This window comes from Hippopotamus amphibius, chromosome 9 (assembly GCF_030028045.1).
Source record: "Hippopotamus amphibius kiboko isolate mHipAmp2 chromosome 9, mHipAmp2.hap2, whole genome shotgun sequence".
Taxonomy (NCBI): domain Eukaryota; kingdom Metazoa; phylum Chordata; class Mammalia; order Artiodactyla; family Hippopotamidae; genus Hippopotamus; species Hippopotamus amphibius.
Window position 1 is genome coordinate 123,237,904 of NC_080194.1, and position 27,409 is coordinate 123,265,312.

The window sequence follows — 27,409 nt, forward strand, 5'->3', positions numbered from 1 at the left end:
ATGAACACCTGGACCGCTTCCGCAGCAGGGTCTCGGCTTGCTATCGCCCCCTTGTGTCGGATGGGGCACATGGCAGGGACAGGTGCTAAAAGGAGACGAGATATTACTGGAGAGAAATCCACCCGAGAAGATGGAGGCTGTCAGATCGGGGGTCCTGAGAGAGAGAGACAGAGACAGAGACATAGGGAAGTGTCAGAATCCAGCTTGGCCCTTGAGACGGTGGGCAGCATCTCACACGCCCCTTGGAAAATTCCTTAAAAGCGAGGTTCCCACAGTCAAGTCGTTTCGGGGAATGCTGCCCACTATATTTTCTCTTCCGGAATCCTGATGCATTTTAGCAAATCAAAGTCACTGACAAGTTCTGCGACAAAAAAAAAAAAAATTTAATTTTCCCCAAAGTCTGTGATCATAGAATCCATTTACAAATGAAGACTATTAACATCCCTGGGAAATAACATTCCATGGAACGTGCATTGGGAGCCACAGCCAAAGAGGAACCATGGTTGAGGAGGGCTGGGCTGTTCTGGGATCGATCTTGAGAAGTAAAATGGTCACCCTGGCTTGATTCTCATGCTGGGGCCTCAAGAATTGGGAGCTCTCTTCCTCACAAAAACCTGCCGACTGGGTCAGGTGGTGATGATGGTGATGGTGATGGTGGTGATGGTGGTGAGAGCCCATGGATAGTACTTACACTATATCAGGTATTATTCTAAGCCCTTTATATATTAACTCATTTCATTCTAACAGTCTGTAAGGTAGGTACAAATTTTTAGATATAAGAAATGAGATGGAACTCTCATTCATTGCTGGTGGGAACACAAAATTGGCATAGCCACTTTGGAAGACAGGTGTGTCTCCCAGGCAACTGTACAGTTTGGGACACACAAATCAAAACAATGCCTTTGGGCCACCCACGGGGCCTCCTGATAGACTGATGGGGCTATTTCTTCAGGTAAGAGAAGTTCTCCTGGGAGGAAAAGGGAGCAGGCCCACCCGTCTCAGGTGATTCCTCAGAGGTAGATGCTGACGGGGATCAGGTGCTAGGGAGGGACGCACAGGGCGGGGTGGGGACAGCAGGACAGCTCGCTGCAGTGTGCGTCTCCTTCTGAAGGAAGGGCACCATCACAGAGCCCAGGGGCTCCCGCCTGGGCAGGAGGCACCCGGGCTCGGGGCTGGGGGCTGAGGGCTGGGCTCCTTTTCTCACTCTGCCCCCAGCGCCTGTCAGGATGGACCTGGGGACTTCCTCTCTGGGCCAGGAGGGGGCGCTGTCCCAAACTGTAGCGCAGCCTGGGAGGGACAGAGCCCTGTGCGCACACCCACATCCCCCCCCCACCACCGTGTGTACCGGGGGCATCCCAGGAATCCCCACAAGGCCAAAATCAGCCTCTGCCCTGCTCAGCCTAGAGGCCAGGTCACCCCGCCATGCCCAGCTGGGCCCAGCTTGGCTTGCCCCGGGAACCCAAAAAAAGGCGAGGTATGAATATTTCTTGGTTTTGTTCACTTATCTGTTGACTGGACGTCCCTCCCAATGAGGAGGTCTGTCTGGGTCACTCATGGGTCACCCCTCACCACCCCACGTCCTGGGTGCCCTGACCACGTGCAGCTACTGGGCTGGGCCTGCCTCTCTTCCTGGTGTTGGCTCAGGTGCTCCTGGGCCTGATCCATGCTGGCCCTACAGTGTGCTGGCCAGGCCGGGCCCAGGCCCAAGTACTGGTCCCTAGGAAGGGATTAGTGGGGGGCTCTTGCCCCTCCTGGACAAACGGGGCTGGTGACATGACTGGGCCCTACTGCCCTCCTCCCAGGACCTTCCTCCTCCCTCCTGTTCCCCCCACCCTGGGGGGGGGGGGCAGGTAGGGAGCTGATCCTGGCCCCACAGGAGCTCCCCAGTCTTGTTTCCCAGGACAACACTGTCTCTAACATAAGCCTCTCCAGCCAACTGGGGCTGAGATGCAGTCACCCGGGACATCTGCCCTAGGCAGTTTCCTATTCTGACATCCCAGGGAGCTGTGCATTTGTGGGTAGATGCCACTAGCGGGCGCCTGTTCCACCTTTCTCCTGTCTTCTGGTGGCCTCTGAACCCCAAACCTCCCCAACTTCCGCCTCCTCCTAGGTCTGGTGCCTGGCAGAGCTGTCTTACCGTTTGTGGGCTGAACTAAAATCAAGGTGTTGGCGGGGTGCGTCCCTTTCAGGAGGCTCTGGGGGGATCCCTTTCCTTGCCTTTTCCAGCTTCTAGGGGCTGCCCTCATTCCTTGGCTTCCTCCATCTGCAAAATCAGCAAAGGTGGGTCGTGCCTTCCCACTTCCCACCCTTTCACTCTGACTCCCTCTTCTGGCTCCTTCTGGTATAAGGACACTTGTAATTACACAGGCCCACCCAGATAGTCCAGGAGAATCTCCCCATCTCCTGGCCTGACCTTAATCACGTGTTCAGAGCCCCTTTGCCAAGGGAAGTACATATTCACAGTTTCGGGGTATTAGGACATAAACATCTTTGAGTATCATCCTTGGAAAGGGTAGGTGGGGAATAAACCTTCCAAGCTTTCCAGTCTGAGAGTGATGTGATTTTTTTTCCCTCCCCTTTAATTGATGGTTTGCTGGGCTTAGAATTCTAGAATGAAACTAATCTTCTCTCAGACCTTGGAAGACCTTGCTGCATCATCTTCTAGCTTCCCGTTCTAGATTCTTATTAGCATTCTACGGTTACTAACCACAGTGGTCCTGAAATTTTTACTTAGAAGTGGTGTAGGAACAACAGTTTGGTTGGAAGCAGGTGGCTTGAATCTGCATGTGTACCAAGTCCCTTCTGGAAACCTGAGAAAATGTCACTTGACAAACCGCCCAACCAACTGGATTCTTTGTTTGATTGTGGCTTTCTGATTACAACACAATAGTAAATGGTTAATGAAGAAAATCTGGAAATGGCTAAAAAAGTATGAAAGAGATGATAATCACCTATTATCCCAGCACCCAGCGGTAACAAGTGTTGATATTTTGGGGTCTCTTTGTGTACCCAACTCTCCATATGTTAAAATACATACAAAGCTCTGAATTCTGTTTACATTTTGATCCTGTCAGAAATACTTCAATTTTCTCTATAGTCTATTAAACATTTGCAAAAGGGAAACAATCATCTTAGTGGCTGTCTAAAAATCTGTTCTGGCTTTATACAACTTTGGAGACTAAGAAAAGGAAGGGGGAAAATGTATGAGTGGTGCCACCCACAATATGTGGTGAAAAATAACAAGCATGAGCTGGATAGACTAACAATTACCCTAGAAAAACTAGGCTAAAAAAGGCATCCCATGACGGCAACCTAAGAACAAAAGTTGCAAGTTACTGTCTTAGCAAAGTTGAGAATGAGAGGAAGCTCCTTTCTGTTAACACTGGATGGTGGGAAAACACACCATAGGAAATTGGTCACTTACAGTCTAGCAGATAGGGTCCCACACGTCCCTACCTTGTGGGTCCCCCCCAGCAAACAGAGGGACTTTGTCCACTGGGTCATGGCACTCCCAGCTTCAGTGGTGGTGGGACAGGCAATGTCACTTGCAAACCAGGTCTGCGCCTACTGGTCAGTGATGGATCCCCGCGGGGGTGGTGCAGGGCCCTTATGTCCAGGAGTGCTCAAACCCACTCTCTGGGGACACAGACACATCTTTCATGGAAGACAACTGGGAATGTGAAGGCTATGGGGACTGGTTATGGGGACGGGGACCAGATGGTGGGGGTGATGAGCCCCAAGTTTCCCTGCCTAGGAAAGGCCATCCCCCATCACCCCCACCTGAAGCTCCCCAATTTCCTTCCCAGGTCTTACCATCTTTGGCCTGTCCCCGGACAAGTGCTGAGAGCAAGGGCAGTGGACATGGCCGGAGGTGAACCAGGGACCCTGGGGGCCCCTCCCTGTGCTCACCCGGCGCACAGGGCTCTCTGTGCCGCAGCTGGGCCCTTGGCTGTCTGGGTCTGCGCCCGTGGTGTTAGTGATGAATGACCCTGGGGCAGAGGGTTGAGGGTCCCGTGCGTTCACTTTCACCCCAGCCTTGGGCCCCAATTCCCAGTGGGGCCGTAGGGCGTCTCCACCACCAGGGCCTGCCATAGGTGACCTGCCGGGATAGCACGTGGCTACTGGGTCCCGCTGTGGCCTTGCACACCAAGCACAGATCAGGCCAGCGTCTCACTCCGCTCAGCCCTGGGGAACAAACGGCTTTTGCAGGCTGAGGGCCGTCCACGTGGGAAAGTACCATAAAGCCCACATTCATGGCAAACGATATCGTTGGCATGAGGGACTGTTAAAAGTGTGATGAGCAGGAGTGACAGGCCCGATAGGGACAAGGTCTCAGCTGAGGCCTGGAGGAAGGCAGGAGTCAACCAGGAAAGAGAGGAACATTCTAGAACATTCTAGACCAAGGGAGCAGCATTGGCAAGGATGGACACGGGCAAGAGCTGGGGACCCAGGTGCCACGCAGCCAAAGCTGGGGTGGGGGGCAGACATAGTGGGGGGTGATAAAAGGGGAGCCTTGCAGGAGACCCTAGGAGCACCGGGAAGACGCATGGGTGTTACAGGGGTGTTACATGCTGGCCGGACTTTTCAGGTGTGGATTTGAATCCCTGTGGCTGCAGAGGGAATGAGAGCAGGTGTGGGGGGGGGGCACGGAAGGGATAGGCCCCGGGGGAGGACTTTGGTCTGGTTTGGGGCTGCTCACCAGCGTTCACCCACCCTCCCTGTTTGGGAAACCCCCAGGGCTCAAAGGTAAACAGGGAGGATCGGGGCTATGGATGGGGAGGGAGAGCAGGATGTGGACCAACCAGAGCGTTCTGCACTCACAGCACCTGTGGATCTCGTGAAAATGCAGATCTGCCTGAGCAGTTGCGAGCGGCCCAAGTTGGCCCCGCTGGCCTGGTCTCTGGGCCATGCTGAGGCTGGGTTCTTGGACCCCAGCACAGTGGGGGGGGGGGGGGGCAGACACCCTTGATTCTGCCCCCTCCACCCAGGCCACCTACGGAGCTTGGAGCCCCCACGCCCCCAGGACAACCCTCAACCACAGGGAGTCAGGAGAGAAGTGGCCACGCCTGGTCCTCGTCCCCCATGGACGATGTTGAGGTGTGTGTCCCCATGATTTCTCAGGGGGGCCCCAGCCAGACTGCCTCTGCTGCCACAAGGGCAACCTCCTCATCTGGGCAAACATTGTTGGCTGTCGCCTCTCCTGCCTCGGTTTCCCTGCTCTTCACTGGGGCTTCTTGGTATCCCCTCCCAAATAAACTACCTGCAATCTCGTCCTGGTCCCAGGTCGGCCTTTGGGGGACCATGATGGGACCAGCAGTGTCTTGCATCTGTGTGGTGGGGACATGGCATGAGCGCTGGGGGTGTTTGGGGGCGTTTCCTCCACAGCATCCCCATTCCAGCCTTCCTAGTCCTCAGGGACCCTGGTGCTACTAATTTCCTCCCGTAAATTATCTTTCTGATTGAACTAACCTGAGAAGGTTCTGAGTTTGCAACCCAAACCGATATAGCACAGATGGGTAACGATGATTTACGAGTTAAGGCATGGTCTTGGGGTGGACGGGACGAGGGCGACTGTGAGAGAAGCCACCCAGGGCCACGGAACGCGCTGCAAGGCATCAACTTGAACATGCACACGTTTATTAGCAAAAGGGACAGAAGGGGACTGGGCTTGACTCCCGGGGGCCATCTGTTGGGCTCAGGCCAGCTGTAGGGACGGGGGCGCCCAGAGCAGGGGGAGCAGCAGCAGCAGCGGCGGCGGCAGGCAGGGGTCTGGCCTGCAAATGCTGTTTTTGGCCAAAACCGTTCGGATCCACTTGTAGTGAACACTGATGTTGGTGTAGACACCGGGCCGGTTGGGCCTACCACAGCCCACTCCCCAGCTCACGATTCCAACCTGATACCACAGCCCTTTCTTTTCGCAGGCCAAGGGTCCACCTGAATCACCCTGGAGAGCAGCATGAGTGAGCCCAGCCTGGGGCGGGGCAGGACGGGCGAGCAAAGAGGCCGGGAGAGCAGGAGGGGCTGGGCAGGCTGCATGCAAACCCCACTCCTCTCCCTGGCAGTGACCAAGCCTCAGTTTCTGCATTTGCAAAGTGGGGCAATAGTCTCTACCCCCACCCCCAGGGTCGACCTGAGGACCAAATGAGGTGCAGGGATACAGGTTGCTCTCAGGCCTGGAAGCTGGGGAGATGCGATGCTAAGACCCAGAAGCCCTGGTTGGGAACGGGAGGGAAACTCACAAAGCAGGAATCCTTGCCGCCTTGAGGGTCGCCGGCACAGACCATGTCTCCCCAGATGTCACGGCGGAAATCGGGCAGTGAGAACAGGTGGTTACACATGGTGGAGTTCATGATGCCGACCTGCACTTCCTGGAGGGTGTGGGGAGATGGCAGCGCTGCCGAGGAGTTAAGGGGACAGAGAAGGATGGCATCCTGAGCCTCTCCTCTACCATCGGGTTGGGAGGAATGGCACAGGCTATGAAGGCGGGGGGTCCCTGGGGCACCCACAGTGCTTTGGACATTGCCCTTGATTCCGCTGCTCTAGCCCAGCACCAAGCACATGGTGGGCGATAAACAACATCCCGTGAGGACCCAATGGATGGACAGGCTATCACAGGTCTCCCTCTCTGTAGCCTTCAGACCATAGGCCCTGCCAGAGCCACAGGGAGAGACCTTACCATGCCTAGGGGGTGGGGCTCGTGCAGCTGAGATGGTTTAGGATTTACACAGTCCCGCGCCCAGGTGCCTGAGGAGGTGGGGCAGCCCCGGCACGCTCTCTCCCCCTGCACATTTGCGCACGTCCAGGGCCTGAGCCCAGAGCTCTACGAGGATGCGGTGCGATCACGCCCCATTCTCAGGTAAGGAAAGATGCAGGAGCACGATTGCCCTCTCCAACGCCCGGCAAAGTATCAGGGAACTGCCAGAGCCTGATATGAACCCAGGTCTGTCCAATTCCTAAGTCTGGGCTGGAATCACCTCCTTATCCTGCAGAGGACGGTGACCACGATGACACTGAAAGCTGGTGTGTAAACAGAGCTCCCCAGCTGCCAAGCACTCTGCTAAGTCCTCACGTACGAATGCTTTTCAGCCGCAGAACGACCCTCTCAGGTGGGAGCTATTATTACCCCATTTTACAGATGAGGAAGCTGAGGCACAGTGTGATGAAGTGCCTTGCCCAAGGTTTCCCAGATAGTACAAAGTACATCAGGTCTGGGGGGTGGGGGACAAGAAGTCGCCTTCTACCTGTGAGAGTGAGAGTTCAGCCTGGAGCTGGGTGTGACCGCCTGTCAGCTCGGGGGTAGGCAGCAGAGTCCACCCTGGCTCACACCCATTCAGCCCTTTGGGCCCGGGAGCACTTTCTCCAGCCCCTTCCGGTGAAAGGAAAGGATGGGGCAGGTGTCCTGTCGCCTCCTCTATCCCTCCTGCCCATTCCAGGTGTGTGGCTACCCTGTCTGGGCCAGTGAGCCCTGACTTCTCCATTGACCCCCGAGGCCCTGGGCAATTGCCATACCCCTCCGAGCTTGCTCATCTGTAAAGTGGGTACAAAAATGTTCCCAGCCTCATTGGCAGGTAGGCTCTAGAAGGAAGAGAGTCCCTGGAGCCCAGAACAGTGCTAGGGACACACAGCGCACGAGAGGAGCTCTATCTATTACAGCTGCTGTGGTTAATGGCTGCACTGGGCCGGGGAGCAGTGTGAGGCTCAGTCCAATCTGTGAGCCTCGAGCCCCCAGAGCCCCTCTGGGGGGCCTGTGCCCAGCAGTTTCAGAGGATTCGTGGCGAGAGAGAAGTGGGTGGCAGCTCACAACAGCACAAGGAGCCCCACAGAGGTGCAGTGGGGAACCAAGGCTGCAGCATGACTTGAAATTTCAAGGAGAGGAGAGGAGCTGGCACTCCAGGACGGGAGGCCCCGCGGTAGGTGCAGAACGGATGGGGGAGCCACAGTGGGAGGCTGGATGAGGAGGTGAGCACCCTGCTCTGGTGGAAAGGAGGCCGTCCTGAAACAGCGCCCCTTCCCCAGCCCCCACACGCGGAAGGCTGGGGGTGCAGGCCTGGGCCTGCCTCTCTGGCTTCTGGCTCACAGTCTCCGGAGGAAGGGGAGCTGAGTGTGGGTACAGAAAGCCTTGCTCTTTAAGGGGGAGCAAGAGTGGAGAGCCAGGGACTTCCCTGGTGGTCCAGTGGCTAATATCTTGCCTTCCAAGGCAGGGGATGAGGGTTCAATCCCTGGTCAGGGAGCTAAGATCCCACATATGCAGCCAAAAAATCAAAACGTAAAAAAACAGAAGCAATACTGTAACATTCAATAAAGTCCACATCAAAAACAAAAAACGAAAAAAACAACTTAAAAAAAAAGAGTGGAGAGCCAGCGTGGAGAGAATGCTGAGCAGGCCAAAGAGGGGATGCTGCCAAGGGGGAGGGCGCCGAGGCTGGTACTGTTAGAACGAGCGGACGATGATACTGCTGCCCTGCCCCACCCCAGACCCATCTGTTCCCAGCCTCACCTTGATCTTCTTCAATGTCCCCCCAGCCAGTCACCCAGCAGTCAGTCCGGTTCTCAAACTCAGTGGAGGAGGCCATGAGACAGATGGGCTGGATGTACTTAGTGTAGGTGACGGAGGAGGACAGCTTCAGCAGGGCGATGTCATACGATGCAGCCCCCAGATACCTGGGGCTCAAAAATATCTGGTCCACGTTGTAACGGTTATAGTAGGCTTGCAGGCTCCAAATGGACGGCGTGGCAGTCAGCTCGCCAAACTGGACGGACCATTCAAAGGGATCTTTGTTGCTGGCAGGGGAAGCGAAAGCCGTCAGGGGTCCTCAGAGGGAGGGAGGGTGGGCCACCTGAGCACACCTGGGGCCGCTTCCTGAGCTGAGACCGCCCGGCTGCTGCGGGGCTCACCCCAGACGCCATTAGCAGGTCTTCCTTCCACCAAAGAGGCCAAGGTAGAAACGGGGAGAGCCCAGAGAGCCCCAACCAAAGTCCCACACCTGGGACTTGGGGGGAGGGGCAGGAGGGTGCCTCCCCTGCCAGCTCCTCAGGCCAGTCACTCAACCACCGGGCGCCTCCAGGAGCCCTCCTCAAAAGGGAAGGAGCAGATGCACAGCCCCCCAGCAGGCTGCGCCCAAAACAGCTTCCGGGGCCACTGTCGCCACAGGCCAGGCTCTGTGTCCAGCACTTCCTCACCTCAGCTCATTCCTCCCCTGGGGGCACACCTCCGCTGGGAGGTGGGGTGAGGAAGGTGCAGGCTGGTGGTGCCACGTGGGGACAAGGGAAGCGAGAAAGACAAGAACAAGACACACAAATGTGCGTGGCCATGTTCTGGGAGGACGTTCTGGAAGAAACCAAAGAAACCACACAGGGTTTCCTCCAGGAGCGCCCGGGGGAACTCGCTTGGGTATGTACCGGGCTGCAGCCGGGCCCGGGGCTCAGGCGCACACGAGGGCCGCGCCCACCCGCGACGCGCGCGCAGGTCCCGGCACTGACCCCGGGCCAGCGGGCCGCCGGTCCCCAGACTCACTTTTGGAAGCAGTGTGCGGCCGAGAGCACCCAGCGGCGACTGAGCAGGCTCGCTCCGCAGTAGTGGGAGCCCCACAGGCGCAGGCTGGCCTGCCACGGCCAGCGCCCGAGCTCTGCATCCTTTCCACCCACTATGCGTGTCGGCACGCTCCGTTGGCCACATGGCCCTGGGATGGACAGACGGACACTAGGCTGATCTGCGGGAGGCGGGCCCACCCTGCCCACCCTCAGCCAGTGGGATGCCAGACGGGAAGGGGCTCCCCGGGGAACCGCGCACTGGGGTCGTGACCCCCGGGAAGAAGGGAGGGCCGGAGACCCGCCCCACGTGGTCCACAGGCGCCCGCCCCCTCCCCCCACCCACCGGGGGCCCATCAGTTACATGCAAGCATCGACGAGTTCTCGAAACCTGGAGCGGGGAGAGGAAAAGAGGAGGCGCCCTTCGCGCTCCCGCGCAGCTGCCCGCGCAGGGAAGCGGGGAAGCGCGCCTCCTGGACGCCTTACCTGGAAGCAGCAGGTCCTTATCCCGCAACGCTGCGGGTAGGAGAGAAGGTGAGCTCCCCTCGGTCTCCACGCGCCCTGTCCTTCCCCCATCACCCCTCGTTGCGCCGGCAGCCGCCGCCTGAGCTCACCCTGCCTCGCGACTTCGAGTCGCACCAACAGGTGCGCCAGCAGCAGAGCCCCGACCTGCACGCCCATGGCCTCGTCTCCTGCCGCTTGGCGCCGCCTCTGCTTCCGCCGGCTCCAGGGTCGGCCGGGGCGCCCCCTGGGGGAGAAGGAGCGGCGGGAGCCCAGGCCGCCCCCTTCCTGCAGCTTGACCTCTCTGGTCCAAGGGCTGTTTGGGAACCTGGGACGTCACAGTGCCCGGGCTTTGAGCTTCTACTGGGCCAGGGTCCCCCAACTACAGTACCTTGTTATGGCCCAGGAACCAGTGCACCTGGACTGGACGATCCCTTTCTTGTCTGCGACCGTGGGGGCCTGGCTGCCCCCCATGCTGCCCTCTTTTCTACCCACTCCTTCCTCTAGGAAGGACCAAGGACCTGGCCCACAGCCTGGACTCCCATGAAAGCACATTAACAAGTCCTCACTTGTTGAGTGCCCACTGGGGGTCTCGCACTGTGTCGTCTGCTGCTAAACGTGATGCTCCTTTCAGGACCCACAGAATAAACACTGTCCTGATTTGACCATCTAGAGCGCTCTTAGCCTCCTTGTCTGCCTGCTGCCAGGCAACAAGCCCTATCTAACTCTACAGAGCCTGTAGGTAACTTCCCTTCCTTTTGGACAATATTGCAGCACACCAAAGTCGCCAAGCTGGCTCTCAGTCATAGATGTGAACAGACCACGGAGTTGGGGTCCACAGGACCACCCTCAGAGTCAATGATTTTTTAGGAGAATTCACAGAACTCAGAAAAGCTGTTTGCACTCCTGGTTATGATTTTTTCCAGTGAATGGATACAGATAACATCAGCAAATGCCGAAGGTGCAGAGGAGAATCTGGGAGAGACCAGGTGCAGGCTTCCAGCTGTCCTCTTCCAGGGGAGTCTGGTGGGCAGTGCTTAATTTTCCCAGCAATGACATGTGACAACACTCGGTAAAGTTTTGCCAACCAGGGAAGCTCACCTAAACTTTGGTGTCTGGGTTTTTTATTGGGGTTTCATCACATAGGCATGGAGTGCCCATGTGGCTGACCTTAGTTCTTAGACTGCAGCCTCTCCAGAGGTCCAGCTGATCCAGTGTGGCCCAAGGCCCTGCTATAAATCACATCGTTATTATCAACTATCTGGAGTGGTCCAAGGCCCCTGGTCTACAAAGACAGTCTTTTCAGGCAGGACATTCCAAGGGCTCAGAGGTTATTTCCTAGGACCTGGGCAAGGGCCAGTCCTTTCTTTGGATTGTGCAAGGTTTGAACATCCTAGGCCTGTTCACTTAACCTTTTACTTCACAGCAACCAAGAATGAAGAAATGTTCCCTGAAAATCTGCACATGCACCAGAAGGATCTATTTGAATAAACTGAACTGACTCCAAAGAGAACTGAGATAATACACTAAGTCCCCTACATACAAACGAGTTCTGTTCTGAGAGTGTGTTCATAAGTCCAACAAAGTTAACCTAGGTACCCAACTAACACAATCAGCTAGATAATATTGTACTATAATAGGTTAATAATAATTTTCACACAAATAATACACAGAAAACAAACACACAAAAAAAACTTTTTAAAAATTATTTATTTATTTATTTATTTATTTGGCTGTGCTGGGTCTTAGTTGCAGCATGCAAGATCTTCATTGCAGCATGCAGGATCTTTAGTTGTGGCATGTACGATCTAGCTCCCTGACCAGGGATTGAACCTAGGCCTGCTGAACTGAGAGCGTGGAGTCTTAACCACTGGACCACCACGGAAGTCCATAAAGAAAACATTTTTTTAAATAAATTTATTTATTTATTTATTATATTGGCTGTGTTGGGTCTTTTTTGCTGTGTGCAGACTTTCTTTAGTTGTGATGAGTGGGGGCTACTCTTCGTTGTGGTGCGCGGGCTCCTCATTGTGGCGGCTTCTCTTGTTGCCGAGCATGGGCTCTAGGTGCGTGGGCTTCAGTAGTTGCAGCACATGAGCTCAACAGTTGTGGTGCATGGGCTCTAAAACGCAGGCTCAATAGTTGTGGCGCACGGGCTTAGTTGCTCCATGGCATGTGGGATCTTCCCAGATCAGGGACTGAACCCATGTCCCCTGCATTGGCAAATGGGTTCTTAACCACTGTGCCACCAGATAAGTCCCTAGGGATGTCTTTAAATCAAATTTACTGTGAAATGTGCTGGTTCTTACATAATTCTGATAATCTGAGAGTTCTCAAACATAATTTCTGGGACCAAACAAACAAAAAATCTCAAGTAGGCAGAATGTGCCTTTATTCCCACAAGGTGTCAGTAAATCATATGAAACTTCTGTTTCTTTTGCAATAACAAAAGTCCATAATACTTTTGTTATTAGTATTAGTGGTAGTACTTTAGTATTTTACAAGGATTCCAGCAAGTCTCTTCCAATAATGGCCAAGCATAAGTAGGTAGAGAAATTTTACTTCGTGTAATATCTTTCTAAATGTATTCTTTTTATTTTGTTTTGACTTAAGAATATATATTGGTGGAAAAATTGCAAACAAGATGAAAGTGGCTGTGGAGTATCACATAGCAGACAACTACAGATAAAATAGAACCCAAGGCTCAAAATCTTAAGAATGAGTTATAAGGGTATTTTATATTGATAAAAGTTACAGGCCACTGAAAAGATGTAAGAGGCATGAAGCTTTATGTCCCAATAACAGAGCGTTGAAATACACAAAGCAAAAAATTTTCTAAATACTTAAGAAACTAATAAATCCACATTTTTTCCCTCAGAAATCAAGAGATCAGGTAGAGGAAAAAAGCAATAATGCAGTACTGAGTATTCACTGGACATGATTTTGGCCTAAACCAAGCATTTGGGGCTGCTCAGAGACCCAGAGAGCCCCTTTGAGGGGGAGCTGCCTGCAGGCTAGGTTGATGCGAGGGGCGATCGAGAAGAATGGGTACTTTTTAAAAAGTATTCTGGGACTTCTCTGGTGGCGTAGTGGTTTAGAATCCACCTGCCAATGCAGGGGACATGGGTTCGATCCCTGGTCTGGGAAGATCTTACATGCCTCGGAGCAGCTAAGCTGTGCGCCACAACTACTGAGCCTGTGCTCTAGAGCCTGTGCACACTAGGGCCCATGTGCCATAACTACTGAGCCCACGTGCCACAACCACTGAGCCCACATGCTGCAACTACTGAAGTCCGAGTGCCTAGAGCCCGTGCTCCACAACAAGAGAAGACTGAGAAGCCTGCGCACTACAACGAAGAGTAGACCTCGTTCACCCAACTAGAGAAAGCCCATGTGCAGCGAAAAAGACCCAATGCAGCCAAAAAAAAAAAAAATTTATTGCTGTATAGTTGCTTTAGTTTCTGCTGTACAGCAAAGTATATCAGCTATACATATACATATATCCCCTCTTTTTAAGATTTCCTTCCCATTTAGGTCACCACAGAGCATTGAGTAGAGTTCCCTGAGCTACACAGTAGGTTCTCATTAGTTACCTGTTCTCTACATCTGTGACTCTATTACTGCTTGCAAATAAGTTCATCTGGAGCATTTTCCTGGATTCCACATGTAAGTGATATTATATGATATTTGTTTTTGTCTTTCTGACTTACTTCACTCTGTATGACAATCTCTAGGTCCATCCATGTCTCTGCAAAAGGCACTATTTCATTCCTTTTTATGGCTGAGTAATATTCCATTGTATATACATACCACATCTTCTTTATCCCTTCCCCTGTCGATGGACATTTAGGTTGCTTCCATGGCCTGGCTATTGTAAATAGTGCTGCAATGAACATCAGGGTGCATGCATCTTTTTGAATTATGGTCTTCCCTGGATATAGGCCTAGGAGTGGGATTGCTGGGTCATATGGTAGCTTTTTGAGAAGTGGAAAAAACTTAGGAATCAGAAAAGTCTTCCACATTCCTTCTCCCTGCAGTGTCCAAGGCTGGTCAGCTCTCCTTTCTTGCTCATACAGCCCCCTGGTCTGTGACATTGGTGGCATCTGGGCCCAGGCAGGGGTTGTGAGCTGGAGATCCGACGGCAGGCTCCCCAAGAGGCTGGGTGTTTTCACCAACATCAGCATCTGCACCACATGGGTTGTCAGCACAATTCAGAGCTCAGCTCGAGATGTCAGAAATTTCTTTCCAAGCCTTGCTGGGATCTTATTCTTTGCCCTGTTGTTGCTTCTGGGACCGCTAGGGGGCACCCAGTCTCCCTGGGGCTTGCCTATCTGGGCAGTCAGCCCCACGACCTCAGCCCCTTGCATCCCAAACTCATGCCCTCTCTCAGCTCCCTGCCAGGAGTGCAGCAGGCAGCTTCCTGCAGGGACCTCCTCCCCAAACCCTCCCCGGACAGCCACCTCAACCATCCACCTATCTTCTCTCCTCCAGGGACCTTCTCTGGTCCCTGCCCCACCCCATGACAAGCCCCTTTCCCAATACCCATGTCTATCCCTCTTCAGACCCCATGGCCCTGGGCCCAGTGCCTGTGTCTCATGTGTCCTCAGGTGGCCCGAAGATGCCCTCGCTCCCTCCCTGCCACCCTGTGGACCCCTGGGGACAGAGCCTGTTCCTCGCCCACCATTCAAGGCTGAGTTCCAGGGAGCACCCACGCTCGAGGATTCCCTTGGTGGTTTTTGGGACTCTTGGAACTGGGGTTTCCAGCCCCCAGTGCTGGGCTGGTGCCTTTGCAGGCGTGTCTGTCTGAGAGGCAATAAAGCCCAGCTGGCAGGAGGACATTCCTCTGGCTGGGTGATCTTCCCCACGCCTCACGGCCCTGGAGGGGTGCATGAGAAAGTATCTCCCACATGCAGGAGCTTAACCCACAAGGCGTCGCTAGACGCTCACAGCAGCCCTGCAAGGTGCACATTACTGTTACCTCTGTTCTTCAGATAGGGAAACTGAGGGCTGCAAACTCCGGGGCTTGCCCGAGCCCACCCTCCCCCGCCTGCAGCCCCGTCCCTAGGCTCAGTGTTATTGCAGAACAATAACACATCCTGGGGTTCCTGGCAGGGCTGGGGGTGGGACTCCACATCACCCTGACATAGACAGTGAGGGCTTGGGGCCAGGTTGGGCTTGCTCTTCACCTCTTTCCCCAACCCCAGTCTTTCCAGGGGAGCCTGGGAACTGGCTGGAGAAATGCAAGCCGGCAGTTGGAAGAGGGAGCACAGGGATGGGACCTCAGGCAGGGTGGGGATTTGAGTGGGGACCCCTACTGGCCACTGTGCAGGGCAGAGGAGGCAGGAGCAGGGGCCCTTTGGGTCCTCCATCAGCCCTTCAATTCCACAAACATTCACTGCGTGTGTCATACACAGTCCCTGGAGGCAGCTGACAGCTACACACACAAAGGACCGAACAAGATCATTTTGGATACTGCTAAGTTCTAAGAAGAAAATACAACAGGTCAGTGAGAAGGACAGTCAGTGGGGGCACATGGAGTTGGCTTTAGATGGGAGGGGGACAGGGAAAGCCTAGCTGAGGAGGTGACAATAGCACTGAGACTTGAAGGCCCAGAAGAAGCCTGCCATGTGACCATCTGGGCGAGGAGTCTGCAGGGAGAGGCCGCCCAAGGCTGGAGCAAGCTTGGCATTCACCGGGAAAGGACACTAGGGGCGGGGGACAGGCAAGTGGTCAGAGGGAGGAGTGTGCTCCCAGAAGGCTCTCAAGGGCCGTGGGCAGCTCCAAGGATTGCACAGGACCCGTGACTTAGGCGATCCTCCGGGCTGTGGGGGAGGACGAGTTCCTGGGCCCTCCCCACAGCACCAGGAGGCCGATGCTGGCACTACATCTCATCTCGTGCAAAGAGCCACACGTAGCCCTGATCCAGGGAGCTCACAGGGACTGGCCAGTCACAAGTGCTGCGGTGCCACAGGCCACAGAGGGGACCGTCTTAGGGGAAAACTCCACCACTTGCTGCATGCAGTCTGTCCCTGAGTTCACCAGCCAGAGCCCATGCACGCTGCCCCCTCTGCAGTGTGTGAGGTCCTGGAGGTGTGCTGACAGGCGGCTTCATCCTCTGGAGAAGTTTATGTGGTCCCCAAACACCAGGCAGCTCCCCTGTGTCTCCCCCAGCATGCCTGGGTCAAGGACACCATTGGGAGCCCTCTCTCCTGCCTGGCCATGCAGGGCCCCTGCTCCGCCTGCTCCTGCCTCCAGCGCCTCATTCCCTTGGCAATCACCACCAGGCCCCGCTGAGGGTGCTGCCGGGCTGGGCCCAAGACCCAGGACTCCCACGGGTGCACACCTGGGGATACTCCTGGAAGTCCAGACTGGCTCGCCAGCCTGGAAAGATCCCCAGAAGCCAGTGCTGGGGGACTCATCACGTGAACTCCCCACATCCTGGGTGGTGTTCAGGACACACAGAGGGACACCAAGCAGGCACAGCCCTCCTGGCTTCCTTGTCCCTACAGTCACAGGGACGCTGGGATGAATAACCCAGCCCTGTCTCGCTCTCCCTTTTTTTGGCAATTCCCTTCCCGCCCACCCCGGACCCGGGCCAAGAAAGTTTATGAAAGGCAGTCTCAACTTTTAAGACTGAATGCTGAGAGGGTGATAAATGGGGCTGGGGCCTGCCACCAGGGGCAGCCTGAGCCACAGGCGGGGACGAGCCTGAGTCCAGCATAGGGAGGTACAAGACCCAAGACCATTACTCCCCCAAGAAAGGCTTCTGAGGGAGTCTCCTCTTCCTGGCACAGCCCAACAGCGCGAGACCCCCAGTGGGCACTCAACAAGTGAGGACTTGTTAATGTGCTTTCATGGGAGTCCAGGCTGTGGGCCAGGTCCTTGGTCCTTCCTAGAGGAAGGAGTGGGTAGAAAAGAGGGCAGCATGGGGGGCAGCCAGGCCCCCACGGTCGCAGACAAGAAAGGGATCGTCCAGTCCAGGTGCACTGGTTCCTGGGCCATAACAAGGTACTGTAGTTGGGGGACCCTGGCCCAGTAGAAGCTCAAAGCCCGGGCACTGTGACGTCCCAGGTTCCCAAACAGCCCTTGGACCAGAGAGGTCAAGCTGCAGGAAGGGGGCGGCCTGGGCTCCCGCCGCTCCTTCTCCCCCAGGGGGCGCCCCGGCCGACCCTGGAGCCGGCGGAAGCAGAGGCGGCGCCAAGCGGCAGGAGACGAGGCCATGGGCGCGCAGGTCGGGGCTCTGCTGCTGGCGCACCTGTTGGTGCGACTCGAAGTCGCGAGGCAGGGTGAGCTCAGGCCGCGGCTGCCGGCGCAACGAGGGGTGATGGGGGAAGGACAGGGCGCGTGGAGACCGAGGGGAGCTCACCTTCTCTCCTACCCGCAGCGTTGCGGGATAAGGACCTGCTGCTTCCAGGTAAGGCGTCCAGGAGGCGCGCTTCCCCGCTTCCCTGCGCGGGCAGCTGCGCGGGAGCGCGAAGGGCGCCTCCTCTTTTCCTCTCCCCGCTCCAGGTTTCGAGAACTCGTCGATGCTTGCATGTAACTGATGGGCCCCCGGTGGGTGGGGGGAGGGGGCGGGCGCCTGTGGACCACGTGGGGCGGGTCTCCGGCCCTCCCTTCTTCCCGGGGGTCACGACCCCAGTGCGCGGTTCCCTGGGGAGCCCCTTCCCGTCTGGCATCCCACTGGCTGAGGGTGGGCAGGGTGGGCCCGCCTCCCGCAGATCAGCCTAGTGTCCGTCTGTCCATCCCAGGGCCATGTGGCCAACGGAGCGTGCCGACACGCATAGTGGGTGGAAAGGACGCAGAGCTCGGGCGCTGGCCGTGGCAGGCCAGCCTGCGCCTGTGGGGCTCCCACTACTGCGGAGCGAGCCTGCTCAGTCGCCGCTGGGTGCTCTCGGCCGCACACTGCTTCCAAAAGTGAGTCTGGGGACCGGCGGCCCGCTGGCCCGGGGTCAGTGCCGGGACCTGCGCGCGCGTCGCGGGTGGGCGCGGCCCTCGTGTGCTCCTGAGCCCCGGGCCCGGCTGCAGCCCGGTACACACCCAAGCGAGTTCCCCCGGGCGCTCCTGGAGGAAACCCTGTGTGGTTTCTTTGGTTTCTTCCAGAACGTCCTCCCAGAACATGGCCACGCACATCTGTGTGTCTTGTTCTTGTCTTTCTCGCTTCCCTTGTCCCCACGTGGCACCACCAGCCTGCACCTTCCTCACCCCACCTCCCAGCGGAGGTGTGCCCCCAGGGGAGGAATGAGCTGAGGTGAGGAAGTGCTGGACACAGAGCCTGGCCTGTGGCGACAGTGGCCCCGGAAGCTGTTTTGGGCGCAGCCTGCTGGGGGGCTGTGCATCTGCTCCTTCCCTTTTGAGGAGGGCTCCTGGAGGTGCCCGGTGGTTGAGTGACTGGCCTGAGGAGCTGGCAGGGGAGGCACCCTCCTGCCCCTCCCCCCAAGTCCCGGGTGTGGGACTTTGGTTGGGGCTCTCTGGGCTCTCCCCGTTTCTACCTTGGCCTCTTTGGTGGAAGGAAGACCTGCTAATGGCGTCTGGGGTGAGCCCCGCAGCAGCCGGGCGGTCTCAGCTCAGGAAGCGGCCCCAGGTGTGCTCAGGTGGCCCACCCTCCCTCCCTCTGAGGACCCCTGACGGCTTTCGCTTCCCCTGCCAGCAACAAAGATCCCTATGAATGGACTGTCCAGTTTGGCGAGCTGTCTGCCACGCCATCCATTTGGAGCCTGCGGGCCTACCTCCGTCATTACAGGGTGAAGGGTGTTATTATATACCCCAGATCCAAGAAGTATTTTCAGGATGACATCACCCTGCTGAAGTTGTCCTCCTCCGTCACCTTCAATAAGCACATCCAGCCTATCTGTGTCCTGTCCTCCTCCTCCGAGTTCACGAACCGCAGTGACTGCTGGGTGACTGGCTGGGGGGACATCCATGAGAAAAAGAGTGAGGTTGGAGACAGACGGGTGGGGAAGGGGAGCGTTATCCGCCCCGCCCTGTGCCAGTCACACAGCTGCAGCGGCCCCCGCCTTGGTCTATGTGCCTCTGTGCCTTGGCTTTGGCCAACTGAGCAATCTCTCCTCACCTCCTTTCCACTCCCTCCCCCGCTATAGGGCAGGGCTCTCTGTACCCACACTCAGCTCCCCCTCCCTTCTAGAGACTGTGAGCCAGAAGCCAGAGAGGGAAGTTCACTGTGCCCCCAGCCTGCAGGGGAGTGAGGTTTAGGGGTGGACTTGTCAGAAAGGCATCAGGCATTGTTTGGGTGTGTTTGTTTGTTTTGAAATATAATTCACAAACCACAAAATTCATCCTTTTAAAGTATACAATTCAGGGACTTCCTTGGTGGTCCAGTAGTCAGGACTCCGTGCTTCCACCACAGGGGGCGCAGGTTTGATCGCTGGCTGGGGAACTAAGATCCCACATGCCTTGTGGTGCAGCCAAAAAAACAAGGCATACAGTTCAGGGGGGTTTTTTGGTTTTGTTTTTGTTTCTTAGTATATTCACAGAGTGGTGCCAGCATCACCACTATCTAATTACAGAGCATTTTCAGCATCTCAAAATGAAATCCCATGCTTTTTAGCCATTACTCCTAATTCCTCGTTGTTCTAGGGCCGTAGCCGCTAGCAACCACTGATTTGCTTTCTGTCTCTATGGATTTACCTACTCCGGACACTTCGGTGTTCATTCATGTTTTAATGTGTGTCAGCACTTCATTCCTTCTTTTTGAGGTTTGACTCATTTAACATTAACCTTTTTTTTTTCCTTTGGCTGTGTTGCTGCATGCAGGCTTTCTCTAGTTGCAGTGAGTGGGGGCTATTCTTCATTGTGGTGCACAGGCTTCTCACTGCGGTGGCTTCTCTTGTTGTGGAGCACGGGCTCTAGGCACGTGGGCTTCAGTAGTTATGGCACACGAGCTCAACAGTTGTGGCTCACAGGCTTAGTTGCTCCGTGGCATGTGGGATCTTCCCGGACCAGGGCTCGAACCCATGTTCCTTGCATTGGCAGGCGGATTCGTAACCACTGCACCATCAGGAAAGTCCTAATGTTAACCATTTGAAAGCATATAATTCAATGGCATTTAGAACATTCACAGTGCATAACCATCGACTATCAAGATTCAAAATGTTTTCATCGTGTCCAAAAGAAGTCCCGTAACCATTAAGCAGTCACTCCCTATTACCTGCTCTCTCCAGCCCTTAACAACCACTAATCAGCCTTTTGTCCTATGGATTTACCAGTTCTGGATATATCATGTAAATGGAATCATATACAATGTCACCTTTCATGTTTGGCTTCTTTCACTTAACATGTTTTCAGGATTCATCCATGTTATAGTATGTATCAAAACTTTATTTTTTTTAAAAAATTAAATTTATTTATTTATTTATTTATATTTTTGGCTGTGTTGTGTCTTTGTTGCTGCACACAGGCTTTCTCTAGTTGCAGCGAGTGGGGGCTACTCTTTGTTGAGGTGCGTGGACTTCTCAGTGCGGTGGCTTCTCTTGTTGCAGAGCATGGGCTCTAGTAGTTGTAGCACACAGGCTCAGCTTAGTTGCTCTGAGGCATGTGGAATCTTCCCAGGCCAGGGATCGAACCCATGTCTCCTGTATTGGCAGGTGGATTCTTAACCACTGCGCCACATGGGAAGTCCGTCACTCTTTTTTGTGGCTGAATAATATTCCATTGTATGGAAGCACCATTTGTTCATCCATTCATCCACTGATGACATTTGTATTATTTCCATCTCTTGGGTATTTCTATTAGTATACAGATTTGTGCCTGAATACTTCTTTTCAATTATTTCGTGAATGTATTTAGAAGTGCAGTCCTGGATCACATGCTAATTCTATGTTTAACTTCTTGAGGAGCTGACAAAGAGTGTTGCATTACAGCTGCTGCATTTTACATTCCTAGCAACAATGAGGTTTGTAATTTCTCTCCATTCTCCTCAACACTTGTTATTTTCCAGTTTTTTCTTTTTTTTGTTTGGTTTTTTGTTTTGTTTTGTTTTGGCCATCCTAGTGGGTGTGAAGTGGTATCTGCCTGTGGTTTTGATTTGCATTTCTCTAATGATTAGTGATGTTGAGCATCTTTTCATGTGCTGGTTGGTCATTTGTATATCTTCCTTGGAGTAATGCATATTTAAATCCCTTACCTGTTTGTTTGTTTGTTTGTTTGTTTTTTCTGCCTGCACCACATGGTTTGTGGGATCCTAGTTCCCCAACCAGGGATTGAACCTGGTCCCTCAGGAGTGGGAGAGCAGAGTCCCAACCACTGGACTGCCAGGGAATCCCCAACCCATTTTTAAATTGAGATGTCTTTGTTGTTGAGTTGTAATAGTTCTTTATATATTCTGAGTACCAGGCCCTTTTTAGATATATGATTTGCAAATTTTTTTTCCTATTCTGTGGGTTTCTTTTTTTTCCTTTTTTCTTTTTTTTTTTTTTTTAACTGGTTCCTGGGTCTCACTCCATGGATTTAATTGGTCTGGGATGTGTCACAGACATTGGGGTATTTTAAAGCTTCCAAGGTGATTCTAACATGTAGCCAGGGGTAAGACCAGCTGGCCTAACGGGGTTCATGATTGGTAAAGAGCTAAGTGATGCCAGGGAGGAGGCAATAATCTCCAGGAAAAGGACAAACAGATAAAGATTTGAAAGTTGAAATGAAGACCTAGCCAAAGTTCTGTAGAACAGGCAAGCTTTAGTGTCAGAACGTTGTGTTTTGAATCTGCTTACTTAACTCTTCAGTTTCCTTGAAAGAGGGATCATAGCTCCTTCCTCCCAGGTTGCTCCACGTTGTCAGTCCCTGGTGTTGATAGGGGAAGAGCACTTCAGATGCAGGGCTGAGCCAAGACACATGAACCACAGCTCTTTTCACTTTCATGATAGTGTCTATTGATGCACAAAATTTTTAAATTATGATGAAGTTCAAGTTATTTTTTCTTCTGTTGCTTTTGATTTTTATTTATTTATTTGGTTGTGCTGGATCTTAGTTGCGGCATGCACATGGGATCTAGTTCCCTGATCAGGGACCAAACCCAGGACCCCTGCATTGGGAGCTCAGCGTCTTACCCACTGCACCACCAGGAAAATCTCTTGTTGCTTTTGTTTTTGATGTCATATCTAAGAAATCACTGCCAAATTCAAGGTCATGAAGATTTACCCTCACGTTTTCTTGAAGAATTTTATAGTTTTAGCTGTTATATGTATGTCTTTGACTCATTTTGAGTTGATCTTTGTTTATGGTATGAGGTTGGGGGTCCAACTTCATTTTTTGCATCTGGATATCTAGTTGTCCTGGCACCATTTGTTAAAGAGACTATTCTCTACTCCATTGAATTGTCTTGGCACACTTGTCAAAACTCAGTTGACCAAAGAAGAATGGGTTTATTTTCCAGACTCACAATTCTGTTCCTTTGGTCTGTATGTTTATCCATTTGCCAGGGCCCCATTGTTTGATTCCTGTAGCTTCTAAGTATGTTTTGAAATTGGGAAGTGTGTGTCCTCCAACTGTGTTCTACTTTTTCAAATATTGGTTTTGTTATTTGGGGTCTCTTTATAATTCCATATAAATTTTATGGTCAGCTTGTCAATTTCCACTAAAAAGGACATTGGGATTTGGATGGGGATTGCTTTGAATCTGTAGATTGCTTTGGGGGAGTAGTGTCATCTAAATAATATTAACTCTCCAGTCCATAAACATGAGATATGTTTCCATTTATTTAGGTCTTCTTTAATTTCTTTCAGCAACGTTTTGTAGTTTTTTTGTGTACAGGTCTTTCATCTCCTCAATTAAGTCTATTTCTAACTATTTTTATTCTTTTTGATGCTATAGTAAATGAAATTTCTTTTCTAATATCTTTTTAGAACTGTTCATTGGTAGTGTATAGAAACATAATTGACTTTTGTCTTGATCCTGCAAATTTGCTGAATTCATTTATTAATTCTAGTCCTGTTTTGTGTATTCTTTATGATTTTCTGTATATAGGATCATGTCATCTGTGAATAGAGATAGTTTTACTTCTTCCTTTCCGACTTGGATATGTTTATTTATTTATTTTTAATAAGTGAGTCAGCATTCTTTTTTTTAAATTTTGTTTATTTTATTTATTTGGCTCGTCTGGTATTAGTTGCAGCACGCAGGATCTTTTGTTGCAGCGTGTGGGCTTCTCTCTAGTTGTAGTGCTCAGCCTCAGTAGTTGTGGTGTGTGGGCTTAGTTGCTCCTTGGCATGTGGGATCTTAGTTCCCAGACCAGGGATTGAACCCACGTTCCCTGCATTGGAAGGCAGATTCCTAACCACTGGACCACCAGGGAGGTCCCTGTTTTCTTTTTCTGGCCTAATTGTTCTGACTAGAACTTCCAGTAGAATGTTAAGTAGAAGTGGTAAAAAACTGGCATCATTGTTTTGTTCCTGATCTTAGGGGGAAAACTTTCAGCTTTCACAATTCTGCATGATGTCAGCTGTGGGTTTTTTACATATGATCTCTATCATGTTAAGGAATTTCTCCCTACTCTTAGTTTATTGAGTGTTTTTATAGTGAAAGAGTATTGGATGTTCCTGCATCAATTAGGATAACCATGTGGGGTTTTTTTTTCCTTTGTTCTATTACTGTAGTATGTAGTATGTTATACTGATTGATTTTCATATGTTGAACCCACCTCTCTCTCTTTGGATAAATCTCGCTCAGTCATAGTGTAGAATTCTTTCAATATACTGCTGGATTCCATTTGCTGTTATTTTGTTGAGGAGTTTTACATATACATTGGTCTGTAGTTTCTTTTTAATGTATGATAGTTTGTCTGGGCTTTGGTGTCACAGTAATGCCAGCCTCATGGAATGGGTTCCTTCCTCTTCTATTTTTTGGAAGAGTTCAAGAAGGATTGATGTTAATTTCTTCTTACGTTTGTTAGAAGTCACCATTTAAGCCATCTGGCCCAAGGCTTTTCTTCATTGGAAGATTTCTGACTACTGACTGAATCTCTTTACTTACTATGTATCTGTTCAGATTTTCTATTTCTTCTTGAGTCTGTTTCTTCTTGCGTGTATTTTATGTGTTTCTAGAAATTTGTCCGTTTCCTCTAGCTTATCTAATTTGTTGGCATACAATTGTTCATAGTATTCACTTATAGTCCTTAATTTTTCTTTAAGGTCAGTAATAATGTTCCCACTTTTCATCATTAATTTTGCTGATCTTTCAAAGAACTGACTTTTGGTTTTGTTGATTTTTGCTATGTTCCCTATTTGATTTTCTTTCCATTCCTCTCTTTATTATTTCCTTCCCTCTTCTACCTTTGGGTTTAATTTGCTCTTCTTTTTCTAGTTCCTTAAGTTAGATTATTGATTAGAGATTTTTCTCCTTTATTAATATAGGCATTTCCAGCTATAAATTTACTGGTGAGAACTGCGTTTGCTGCATCCCATAAGATTTAGTATGTTGTGTTTTTATTCCCATTTATCTCAAAGTACTTTCTAATTTTCCTTGTGATTTCTTCTGTGACCTGTTGGTTAAGAGTATGTTGTTTAATTTCCACATATTTGTGAATTTTTCAGTTTTCCTTCTGTTACTGATTTCCAGCCTCAATCCACTGTTTTCTGTGATGTCAATCTTCATACTTATTTCAACTTATTTTGTGGTCTGACATATCGTCTATCTTAGAGAATGTTTTGCATCCACTTGAAAGGTGCCCTTGTTTAGGTGGGTTGTTCTGTATATGTCTGCTAGGTCTAGCTGCTTTATAATGCTGTTCAAGTCCACTGTTTTCTTACTGATCTTCTCTCTGGTTGTTCTATCCATTATGAAAAAAGTGGGGTATTAAAGTCTCCAACTGTTACTGTAGAACTGTCTATTTTGCTTCATGTATTCTGGGGCTCAGTTGTTAGATGTGTAGATATTTATAATTATTCTATCTTGAGGACTTGACACTTTTATCAATATGTAATATCTTTCTTTGACTATTGTAACATGTTTTGACTGAAAATCTATTTTGTCTGACATTAGTATAGCAACCTCAGCTCTTTTTTAATTACTATTTGCATGGAATCTTTTTTTCCAAGCTTTTACTTTCAACCTATATTTGCCTTTGGATCTAAAATTATTGTCTTGTAGACAGGATATAGTTGGATCCCTGTTTTTAATCCATTCTGCCAATCTCTGCCTTTTAATTGAAGTGTTTAATACACTTACATTAAAATTAAATTTCCTCCTTTTGTGTTTAATTGATTTTTACTAGTGTACCATGTAGATTTCCTTCTCATTTCCTGTTCTGTATATTTTTTAGTTATTTTCTCAGCTATTGCTCTGGAGATTACAGTTAATAACTTAAACTTATAACAGTCTATTTTGAATTAATACCAACTTAGATCCAATGGTATACAAAGGTTCTGTTCCTGTACAACTCTATTCTTCTCCTTTAAGTTGTAATTGTCACAGTTTACATCTTTATATATTGTGTAACCATTAACAGAGATTTATAATTATTGTCTTATGCATTTGTCTTTTAAACTGTATAGCAAAAAAAGTTGTGAACCAAAACTATAATAATACTGGCTTTTATATTTACTTGTGTAGTTACCTTTACCACTGTTCTCTATTTCTTCCTATTGGTTTAAGTTATTGGCTACTGTCCTTTTATTTCAGCCTGAAGGGCTCCCTTTTCCGTTTCTTGTGGGGCAGGCCTACTAATGATGAACAGTCTCCACATTTGCCTATCTGGGAATGTCTTAATTTCACCTTCATTTTTCTAAGGTTTTGCCTGATATAGAATTCTTGGTTGACTGTTTTATTCTCTTAGCACTTTACATATGGCATCCCACTGCCTCTTGGCCTCCAGGGTGTCAGAAAAGAATGTGGCTGTCAATCTTGTTGAAGATCCCTTATACTTGATGTGTAGCTTCTCTCTCACTGTTTACAAGATTCTCTCTTTGTCTTTGCCTTTTTAAATTTTTTTAACATTGTAATTTATTTTTTTTAATTTTATTTTTTGGCCTTGCAGTGGGGCATGTAGGATCTTAGTTCCCCCACTAGGGATCGAACCCACACCCCCTGCAGTGGAAGCACAGATTCTTACCAATGGGCCATGGGGGAAGCCCCATGCCTTTTGATATTTTGATGAAACTGTATCTCAGTATGGGTCTCCTTGTGTCTATCCTACTTGGAGTTTGTTCAGCTTCTTGAATGTGTAGATTCATATCTTTCATCAAATTTGGGAACACTTCAGCCTGGATCCTGCAGCTTTAAATACTGATTATAAACAAGCTCACCTGCATCAGCCCCTCCCCCTGTGTCTTCAGCCACGGTCTCTCCCCACTCCCCACTGGCTCAGGCAGAGCCTGTCATCTGCATGCTACAGAGAGGAAAACCAAGTCTCAGGGAGGAGGTGTAACAGCCTGTCCATCCATTGGGTCCTTCTGTGATATTGTTCATCATCCACCATGTGCTGGGTGCTGGACTAGAGCAGAGGAATCAAGGGCAATGTCCCAGGTAGTGTGGGTGCCCCAGGAAGTCCACTCCCCCTTCCTACCCGCTTTCTGCGGGTGGCAGAGGAGAGGCTAAGGTTGTTGTCTTTCTCTCTCCCACCCTCAACCCCTGACAGGCCTGCCGCCTCCCTACAGTCTCCGGGAAGTGCAGGTCTCCATCATAAACAAATCCAGGTGTTCCTACCTGTTCCATCAGCCTGATTACTGCAGTAACAGTAATGGTATGATTTGTGCTGGCTCCGAGGATGGCAACACTGACACCTGCAAAGTGTCAGTGAGTATCCCTGCCCCAGTGAGGGCCATACTGAAACCAGGTACCACCCCTCCCAATCTTGGGCCTGAGAGCAACCCCCTTGACCCCCACCAATCCATCCTCAGAGTTTATCCATGAGAAAACCATTGTAGGCCTCATTTATCCAGCCTGTAAAACAAGCTTCCCATTTTACATTAATTGTACCTCCTTTGATCCTTATATGAAATCCAGTGGATTGGCTATTGCCCTCCTTTGAAGATGCAGAAATTGAGGTTTATTTGCTTCCAGGGGGAGGAGTGGGATTGGTACCCAATCTGCCCAGCTCCACAGACACTCCTGCTCTCCTGGCCTCTCTAGCGGCCCCTCCTGCCCCACCCCAGGCCTTGCTCACCCACACTGCTTCCCAGGGTGACTCAGGCAGACCCTTGGTCTGTGAAAAGAATGGGCTGTGGATTCAGATTGGAACTGTGAGCTGGGGAGTGGGCTGCAGTAGGTGCAACTGGCCCGGTGTCTACATCAATATCAGTAATTCCTTCAGCTGGATCCAGAAGCTGATGGGCCGCAGTACACCCAGGCCAACCCCTCTCAGTTGCTGCTGCCCCTCGCTCTGCTCTGGGCTCCCCGACTCCTGCAGCTGGCCTGTGCACATCTGAGCCCATGA

At 51.4% G+C, this 27,409-nt stretch overlaps 2 protein-coding genes across 2 annotated transcripts; one reads left to right on the forward strand and one right to left on the reverse strand.

Moving 5' to 3' along the window:
- Nucleotides 1-5,695: 5,695 nt before the first annotated feature.
- On the reverse strand, nt 5,696-10,503 carry LOC130861037 (testisin-like). Its single transcript, XM_057749537.1, has 8 exons — nt 10,421-10,503; nt 10,143-10,276; nt 10,015-10,044; nt 9,893-9,919; nt 9,515-9,680; nt 8,498-8,781; nt 6,240-6,394; nt 5,696-5,944 (listed from the first exon to the last, which is right to left on the reverse strand). Exons 1-8 carry the CDS (start codon nt 10,501-10,503, stop codon nt 5,696-5,698), a joined length of 1,128 nt encoding a protein of 375 aa, XP_057605520.1.
- A 6,451-nt stretch (nt 10,504-16,954) lies between these two features.
- LOC130861038 (testisin-like) lies at nt 16,955-27,409 on the forward strand. Its single transcript, XM_057749538.1, is given in 9 exon segments — nt 16,955-17,037; nt 17,182-17,315; nt 17,414-17,443; nt 17,539-17,565; nt 17,778-17,943; nt 18,677-18,960; nt 26,612-26,763; nt 27,156-27,324; nt 27,327-27,409. Coding segments are annotated over 9 exon segments (1,128 nt in total).

Bases quoted from the DNA above. Each gene is read 5' to 3' on its own strand.
- LOC130861037 (XM_057749537.1), bottom strand. From the start codon at position 10,503: ATGGGGGGCAGCCAGGCCCCCACGGTCGCAGACAAGAAAGGGATCGTC. The intron at 10,045-10,142 runs GTGAGCTCAGGC...TCCTACCCGCAG, and splicing joins ACTCGAAGTCGCGAGGCAGG to CGTTGCGGGATAAGGACCTG. The intron at 5,945-6,239 runs GTGAGTTTCCCT...GCTGCTCTCCAG, and splicing joins GCGGCAAGGATTCCTGCTTT to GGTGATTCAGGTGGACCCTT.